This window comes from Nematolebias whitei, chromosome 9 (assembly GCF_014905685.2).
Source record: "Nematolebias whitei isolate Nwh7 chromosome 9, NemWhi1, whole genome shotgun sequence".
Taxonomy (NCBI): Eukaryota; Metazoa; Chordata; class Actinopteri; order Cyprinodontiformes; family Rivulidae; genus Nematolebias; species Nematolebias whitei.
The window spans coordinates 16,543,002-16,552,719 of NC_056506.1; the positions used below are offsets into that span (position 1 = coordinate 16,543,002).

General features: G+C 44.6%; 1 protein-coding gene across 1 annotated transcript in view; it reads left to right on the forward strand.

Moving 5' to 3' along the window:
* The window catches only part of LOC119414897 (CREB-regulated transcription coactivator 1-like), a 103,161-nt gene that overhangs the window by 91,749 nt on the left and 1,694 nt on the right, over nt 1-9,718 (forward strand). The window contains exon 14 of the mRNA XM_037682016.1: nt 4,827-4,931. Within this exon, the coding sequence (XP_037537944.1) occupies nt 4,827-4,931 (105 nt within the window). The remainder of the gene's footprint in view (nt 1-4,826; nt 4,932-9,718) is intronic.

A 9,718-nucleotide genomic window follows, 5' to 3' on the forward strand; every position in this document is an offset into this window, starting at 1 on the left:
CAACTAAAATCAATGATACAATCAACTGAAATCAATGATACAATCAACTGAAATCAATGATACAATCATGTGGAGGCAGAATAGGCTTGCTTAAAAAGAAAAGTCTTTAAGCCTTTTTTAAAGTCAGTCAATGATTGTGGAGCTCTCAGATATTCAGGGAGGGAGTTCCAGAGGCGGGGGGCAGCCACACAGAATGCCCGATCTCCCATGGTTCTTAATTTAGTTCGTGGAAGGTGGAGGAGATGACTGTTCTGTGATCGTAGGGACCGGGTGGATGAATATGGAGCAAGAAGGTCCTTCAGATAATCTGGTGAATTTCCGTAGAAACACTGACGGGTGATGAGAGCAACTTTGTACTGAATTCTGTTGGTGACAGGAAGCCAATGGAGGTTATGGAGAATGGGTGTAATATGTTCAAATTTACAAGCTCTCAATAAAATCCTGGCTGCACTGTTTTGAATATATTGAAGCTTCTGAAGGTTTTTGCCGGGTATTCCAGTAAACAGGGAGTTGCAGTAGTCGAGCCTGGAGGAGACAAAAGCATGGACGAGTTTCTCTGCATCAGCAAAAGTGAGAGATGGGCACAGTTTGGAGATATTTTGAAGATGGAAGAAACAAGTTTTAAACGGATGCTTAATGTGATTTTCAAATGTAAGATGAGAGTCCATTTTTATTCCAAGATTTGTAACAGAGGTGGAGAGGGGGATGTCTTGTCCAGAAAAGGAAATAGTCATTATAGTTGAAGTTTGAACCTGGTGAGGGGTGCCAATCAGTATGGCCTCTGTTTTGGAGCAGTTTAACTGAAGAAAGTTCTGATTCATCCCAGTGTCAGCAGCAATGAGGACATCATTGGTGACTCTCAGCAGTGCGGTCTCAGTACTGTGAGCTGCACAGAAGCCAGACTGAAACTTCTCATACAGGGAGTGTTGTTGTAGGTGGATCTGCAGCTGAGCAGCAACTGCTTTCTCCAGCACTTTTGACAGAAATGGGAGGTGATAAATTGGGCGATAATTAGAAAGAATGTCTGGAAAGAATGTCATGAGTCTGTAGTGAGCAGATAGTATGAATATAGCAGCTTATGGGTAAGAAATCAGCAGCATGGATAATCAGCAGCAAAAAAGTGTCAAATGTCCAATTAGCGTGCCATTACATTGATTTGTCTGGTTAGAGATTCATGAGTCTAACAGCCTCAGGGTAGAAGCTGTTCCTCAGTCTAGTGGTTCTACACTTAATTCAATTCAATTCAAAATACTTTATTAATCCCAAAGGGAAATTATTTCTTGTTATAACTCATTATCCTCATTTCATTAAGAGATGTTATAGTTGCTGATGGCTGTAGACAGGAAGGATCTCTTGTAAAGGTCCATCCCACAGTGGATCCTAAGAAACTGGCTGCAGATGTCGTCTGATCCGTCCACCCAGACTCGGCTGGCCTCTTGGTTCACCCGGGCTTTAGGACCGCCCGGATGCCGGGCAGAACTCCTCCCAGAGCGATGGCCACTCCTCCCAGCAGTCTGCCGAGCTCCTCATTGCTGTGGACAGCCAACTGTAGGTGTCGAGGGACGATCCTGTCCTTCCACTGTCATGAGCCGTGTTTCCTGCCAGTTCCAGGATCTCAGTGGTCAGGCACTCGAGCACAGCTGGCAGGTAGATGAGAATGCGTCCACAGAACATCCTTTCAACTCATTTGAGATTTGGGGCTGTAGTTGAGATATTATTTGAGCTTTTCAGATGTTAATCAGCTGCTGTTGGTTGTAGAAAACTGCCTTGTTGCCATGGATACGCATCATAACAAATGTCTTAAACTAAAAAAGTTTTAGTAAAAATCCTTCCAGCTGCACAGCATCTGATACCAGAGGAAACAATCATCCAAAAAAAAAGTAATTTAATTTAATTTAATGCTCCTTAACCTCCTTCCTCAGGGAAGCGGGGCAAAAATTGTGTGCTGGGTGAGTGGGGTCCTTCATGATGCAGGTGGCTCTCTTCCTGCATCTAGAGGTGTAAATGTTTGTGAAGGTGTGGAGACTGATTCCAACAGTCTTCTGTGCAGCCTTCACCACTCTCTGAAAAGCTTTTCTTTCTGCAGCTGTGCAGCCTCCATGCCACACATTGATGCTCGAGCACAGGATGCTCTCCACTGCACACCTGTAGAAGGAGGTGAGGACTGAGCTTCCCAGACCAGCTCTTCTCAGCCGCCTGAGGAAGTAGAGTCTTTGATGAGCTTTCTTGATTAGGCTGGAAGTGTTGGTGCCCCAGCTGAGGTTGTTACTCAGGTGCACACCCAAGTACTTGTAGCTGGAGGCCACTTCCACCACAGATCCTCTTATGTTCATGGGGGGAATAGGTGTGTTTGTTCCTTCTGAAGTCCACAACCATTTCCTTCATCTTCTTCACATTGATGTGAAGGTTCTTCCTGCACCAGCTCTCCAGGTGTTCCACCTCTTGCCTGTAGCTGGACTCATCATTGTTTGTGATGCATCCCACCACCGCTGCATCATCTGCAAACTTTACAATATGACAGCCTGGATGGGTAGGTGCACAGTCATATGTGAGCAGAGTGAACAGGAGAGGGCTCAACACACAGCCCTGAGGGAAGCCAGTGCTGAGGGTTATGGTGGAGGAGGAGAAGTTGTGGATCTTAAAGTGTTACAGTTGCATTTTACACCAGGATGGAAGCTTTCATTATGACCAAACATTTGACCTGACAGTACCAAATGTCCAGGTCCAAAAACAAAGCAGATAATCATTAATTATTATTAAAAACTAGTCAAAAATATTTCTACACAGCTCAGTGGTCACATGGTCACAAACACTCATTCACCCGTTTTGTTACATTTTTTCCAACAGTTCTGAGTTGCCAACTTGACACCAAACATTGCAGTCTGCAGCGAGATATGACCTTTTAGAGTATTAACTGGACTTGGATTAGTTGCTTCCAGTATGTTAATTTTCTCAACTGCTTGTAGTTTTTACTGTTTTTATTCTCACAGGTTGTTGTCCCATGTCGCAAAGCAAAAAAGGGTGAATTGGAAATACCCTCCATCAGTCCATCTGTGCATGTTGTGAGCATGATGACTTAAAAATATTTGAGGTACCAGCTTACATGTGGGTGTGTAGCTGCATCTAGGTGTAAGAAAGTTGGATAACTTGAAAAATTTGAGACGTGTAGACTGTTTTGTAGATGCATCTAGATTTAAGTAAGATCGCCTTAAAAACATTTGGTTGCCGTGACACACCGGCTGTCCCCTTCATTTGAGTAGTATACTTACTATTTTTATATTGGCTGAAGATTAATCCATAGTGGCTAAAGCCACCATTGGCCACCCCCTGGCTCCACCATTGCGCCTGGTGGTAGATAAAATTGCTCCCTATACTCGCCAGGATCTGTCACTGTGCTGCCTCAAACAAGAAAAAAACAATACAGCTGTCCCTCGTTTATCACGGGGGTTCCGTACCCTGAAGCCCCACGATAAGTGAAAAACCGCGAAGTAGGGATACAGTAGTCCAAGTTTACGTTCAAGTACAGTAAACTTTATATTAAGGCTTTAGAAACTCTTTCCAGACTCTTAGAATGTTCTAAACTCTTAAACCTACATCATTTTAACAACATATGTTAGTAAATTTTACTTACTAGCTCTGCAGAACAGCAACAGTGCTGGTTCTGGTCCAACTCTGTTTTATTCCAACTCGGTTCATTTCTGCAGACCTGTCCTGCTGCAATGAAGCCCACAATCAGTCCTCTAAACTCTTAAACCTACTAATTTGAAGAACACACAGTAATTATATGTACATGAGCTACAAAATTTTACTTACCAGGCTCTGCAGAACAGGAGTGGCTCGGTTCCGTCCGACCCGATAGATGAAAAAAGTCCCAGTACAGCATGACTGAAGCCCACCGCTCCATCCAGCTTGATGTGCTCGTGCTGCTGCCCAGGATTTAATCCACCACCTCTGGCCCTGTCCGGACCAGAACCGCATGACCAGAACCTGACTGAACCCTGCAGCCATCTGCAGCTCCCAGGATCCGGGTCACACTGAGTCCAGATCAACTGCAGCCCAGTTACTCAGCAGTGAAGAGACAACTTGAAGGATGAGTTCAGCTTCAGGATTATTGGAGACGTTCCTGCCAGTTCTGTGAGCTTATCCTTACAGAACCTCTGACTTTGCTGAAAACCTTTCTCTCCGTTTGCAAGCAGTGGTTGAAAGAGCAGTGTTGACTTCCGAGAAATGATGGCTTCTGGGTAACGTAGTTCTTTAGACTGGCAAAACAGTGACGGCTTAATGAAAGAAAACTACAAAATGGTGGTGCTTTTTTTGTGTGTGTGTGTGTTTTGATGGGGGGGGGGGGGATATTACGTACATGTACAGTACTTAAAAAAACCCGGATAGAGCGAGTCCGTGATAAACGAACTGCGAAGTAGCGAGGGACAACTGTATAACTATTCTTATGCAAAGTGTACTTCCTACCCACTTAAATATCTTGTCTCAAAACATTGTTTACTTGCATTTCCTGTTCACTTTCAGTCCAGAAAGTCACTCATCTCAAAAACTACAAGCATTCACTGTTCAACTCCCTCAGTGACTGGAGACATCAGTGTACTGCTCGTATTCTGGTAGTAATTCTTCATACATGTGGCACTCAGTACTTCATGCTTACATTTCTTTACATTCAGGCATTTTTCTGTTTGTACTTCTGCATAAAATAGTAGTGTTCAAATCTTAGAGAAAGGAAATGATAAAACCAGTTTGAGTAAATATCAGTATGAGAACAGTTGCATTAACCAACCTTCTCCTGTGTGAATAACTGATGTATCCTCTTGTATCAGGCCTCCTCCCTGCAGCAGTACCGCAGTAGGGTTGGATCATCGGCCAATCAGTCTCCAACATCTCCCATCTCCAATCAAGGCTTCTCACCTGGAGGTTCACCTCAAGTAAGAGCATGTGAGCCAGTGAGCTGCAGGCTCGTTTTGTTCTGACACCACCGTCCATTCCATCGCAGTTCTGTGGGTGTCGCTGGCGAGTAGGGCTCTGTGACTGCCCCATGCACTGTTGTTCATATTAGCAGATCTGGGCAATGTATATATAGTCTGTAGGTCCTCCCCCAGAAAATTTTTAATAAAGTAAATGCCATTTCCTGCATTTTCGTGTACCTAACACTTGATTCAGTAACTATTTTAGAGAGCAACAACAACAGTCCTCTCCTTCTGTGTCAATGTGTGTTCGACTGTGTGTGTGTGTGGGGGGGGGGGGGGGGGGGGCTTTCTTCTATGTAGACAAGCCCCCCGTCAGAATTCAGTCCTGCGTGTTGATGTCTGACTCCACTAGCAATTCATAGCAATTCATTGCGGAAGTGAGTGAACGCTGGCGCGACTTGCTGCCGCTGCTCGCCGCAAATCAACGATTATTGGCAAAACTGTGTGTGCACATGGTCTAGCTTCCACTTTCCTGCTCTCATCGACCACCTGAGTCTTACCTGTCGCTGTTCATCTGTCCAAGCTGCCGACTCTTCTCCTACAATGCCAATTAGCAGGATATACACCTGGGCTGTGCTTCTCTGGACTCTCCTGGCACTCCTTCAACAACCTGTTACGGGTCTGATCCAGTACTCTGCTGCTGAGCTCCTCCGGCTGCGGTTTCATCCATCTGCACTTCCCCGTGCTTCGCTATTCATCTCGGATGCAACTCTCCTACCACGCCGGAAATACATCCACCGCGGACTTCGCCGGAACATCCAAGAGGACACGTCGAAATCCATAAAATCCATCTGGTCTACTTCTCGTCGTCACCGGCGTGCCTCCAACCGGGTTGTTGACCGCAGCGTGCTAGCTTACCCGGCCCGGTCAGCTAACGCTCCTGCAATGTCTGATAACTCCTCCGTAAACTTCGGTCTGCTTAACGTCCGCTCACTTACGGGCAAGGGACATCTCATTCAGGATCTCCTCACTGACCGTAAGTTTGATTTTTTATGCCTGACTGAGACTTGGCAACAACCGAATGATTTCTCTCAGCTCAATGATTCTACTCCACCGGGGTTTGTTTACATCTGTCAACCCCGTGGCACCGGCCGGGGAGGAGGTCTCGCGATAATTCACCGCGAGAAATGGAAAGTCTCGCCGTTGTCTGCTCCCACCTTCTCCTCTTTTGAATCAGCTGTGTGTCAGCTCTATGGACCTACCCCCACCATCATTGCAACCATCTATCGCCCGCCGAAAACTAACAGTGACTTTCTGGATAACTTCGCTGCTCTTCTCACTCACCTGTCAATTCTCTCACCAAACATTATAGTATTGGGTGATTTTAATATTCACATGGACGATGGAAATAACCCACTGACTAAAGACTTTTCATCCTGCCTCCAGAGTTTTGGTCTTCAGCAGTTTATCAATGTTCCCACTCATTCTAAGGGTCATGTCCTGGATCTAGTCTGCTGTTCTGGTGTATCTCCCTCGGATTATACAGCAGATGAACTCGCCATAACTGACCATTTTCTCCTCTCATTCAATATCTGTCTCCCTCTCTCTATCACCAAGCTTCCTCGTCTCATCTCTTTCCGTAACATTAAGGATATTGATTTAAATTCTCTCTCCTCCGCCGTCAATTCTCTCATGGACAATCTATACTCAACTCTAGACTCAACCATCCTTGATGACTTGGTCTCATACTACAATACTGGTCTTCACTCAATACTCAACTCTCTTGCTCCGCTAAAAACCAGATCTGTCTCTTTTGTTCGCTCTGCGCACTGGTTTACTACAGAACTTCGGCTCATGAAGGCTAAAGGACGGCAACTTGAAAGGCTCCACCGGAAAACTGGACTGGTTGTACATAAAGACATTTACAAAACTCACATATTGCATTACAAGGACTGTATCAATCAAGCCAAATCCTCCTACTACACTTGTTTAATTGATTCAAATGAAGGCCCCACTAAGTCAATATTCTCCCTCTACAAGAACATCACCCAAACCCCGGACTCCCTACCTTCACATCTGTGTTCAACTGAATTTTGTAACTCCCTCATGTCATTTTTTGACAGTAAAATTGTTAAGATCCATCAGTATCTCAGCTCACAACCGACCCCTTGTCCTACTCGTGAACTTTCTCCTCCAGCCCACTCCTTCTCTTCCTTCGAACTCCCGACAACTTCAGAAATCATAAGCCTCATCAACAAGTCCAAGTTGTCCACCTGTTTGCTTGACCCTCTTCCAACAGTTCTGGTTAAAGCCTGTGCCCCATCTATACTCCCTCTCATTTCTGCCATTATTCACTCCTCTCTCTCCACCGGAACAGTTCCTGCATCTTTTAAAATTGCTGCCATAACCCCTATCCTGAAAAAACCTGGCGCTGATTACCGTAATCACAATAATTTCCGTCCTATCTCCAACTTGCCTTTTATCTCCAAGATTCTTGAAAAGACAGTTGCATCTCAACTCCATACTTACTTATCCAACAATAACCTGTATGAACTGTTTCAGTCTGGTTTTCGTCCCCTCCATAGTACAGAAACAGCTCTTATAAAAATCACCAATGACCTCCTCTTGGCAGCTGACTCCGGCTTGCTGTCCATCCTCATCCTCCTTGACCTGAGTGCAGCGTTTGACACCATTTGCCATGCCACCCTACTCAATAGACTTTCCTCTATCGGTATCACTCAGACTCCTCTAAACTGGTTTAAATCATATCTCTCCGGCCGCATTCAGTTCATCCGGATCAAAACCTTCACTTCCGAGCCTTCATCTGTCACATCAGGAGTTCCCCAGGGCTCTGTCCTGGGACCCCTCCTCTTCATTATTTATCTTCTTCCCCTCGGCACTATTTTCCACAAGCACAATATCGATTTCCACTGTTATGCGGATGACACCCAGCTCTATGTTTCCAGTAAGCCCGCCTCCAACCTCCCGCCATCCTCGCTTACCGACTGCTTGACTGAAATAAAATCCTGGTTCACCTCAAATTTTCTTAAACTTAACAGTGACAAAACAGAGGTTCTTCTCATTGGTACAAAATCCACCCTGGCTAAAACCAAAAATTTCAGTATTGACATTGATAACCGTTCCATTTCTCCCTCCCCTCAGGTAAAGAGTCTAGGTGTCATCCTCGACAGCACTCTTTCTTTCCAGTCTCATATCAACAACACCATCCGTTCGGCTTATTTTCACCTACGCAACATCAACCGCCTCCGCCCCTCCCTTACTCCCCATTCCACTGCCATCCTTGTTCACTGTCTGGTTACATCGCGCCTGGACTATTGCAACTCCCTTCTGTTCGGTCTCACCCACAAATCTCTTCATAAGCTCCAACTGGTCCAGAACTCAGCTGCCCGCATCATCACCAAAACCCCATCCATTCATCACATCACTCCAGTCCTGCAAAAACTCCACTGGCTGCCAACCAAGTTCCGCATAGATTACAAAATTCTCCTGTTCACTTTCAAGGCCCTCTACAATCTCTCCCCACCATATCTTTCAAATCTTATTCATATTGCCATTCCCTCTCGCTCCCTCAGATCATCCTCCTCCATCCTTTTGACTGTCCCCTCCGCCCGTCTCACCACCATGGGGAGCAGAGCCTTCAGTCGCTCTGCTCCCCGACTTTGGAACTCGTTACCACCTCACATTAGAAACATAAAGTCAATCTCACAATACAAATCAGAACTCAAAACACACCTTTTTAGATCTGCTTTTTCCACCTGACACAATTGGTTTTGCCTGATTTTATATTGATTTTATATTGATTTTATACATTGTCTTTTTTTCTTCCTTTCTTTTTCTTTTCTTTTCTTTTCATCTCTTAGTTTCTGTTACTGCTGATTTTATTCTTTGTACGGTGTCCTTGAGTGCCAGAAAGGCGCCTTTGAAATAAAATGTATTATTATTTATTATTACTCACGTGAAACTTCCAGGCGACTCCTCCATCTTTTCATGGCCGCTGCCCATGTACGACTGCCTGGTTATCTTGGTATTCACCCCCTCACCACTCGCTCACTTCTGCTCCAGTCTTGATTGCTACTGCCTTCAGGTGCTTCAATTCTAGGCTGCCTAAATAAGGACAATCCATCCATCCATTTTTTTAATGAAAGTAAATTAAACTGATCCAGATGACATAATATAAACTTTTTCCTTAAATTGAGCTGTCTTTTCGACATTTTGATCGCTGTTATTTTTGACAAATTAGCACTGTTGTTTTGATATGGGATGTAATGTGAATAATACACATCAAACATTTTTCTCATTGTATTTTTAATAATAAAATTTTATTAGTTAACATGATCCTCAGGTTTTAGACCCATAGGCAGGCAGACAAGTCGAGCAGGAGTTAAAATAAAAATGATTTAGTTAAACAAAAAAACAAAAGGCTGACGAGGCAGCAAAAAGTTACAGTAATCAGGGCGAACAGGATCAAGATGGATGGATAATTGGACAGAAACGGGTTCAAATGAAAACCGAGGAGGACCGGGTCATGTGTGTGCATAAAAGAACAATGAGCAGACATTTTAGTGGTGAAGAGGAGAGGTTTAAATAAAAAAGAGGTAGGGTGAGTAATGAGTGCACCTGGGAGGGTTGCTGAATAGAGACAGGTGTGATTAGAGACGGGTGCGATTAGAGACAGGTGTGATTAGAGACGGGTGCAATTAGAGATGGGTGTGATTAGAGACAGGTGTGATTAGAGATGGGTGCGATTAGAGACGGGTGCGATTAGAGACGGGTGCGATTACAGA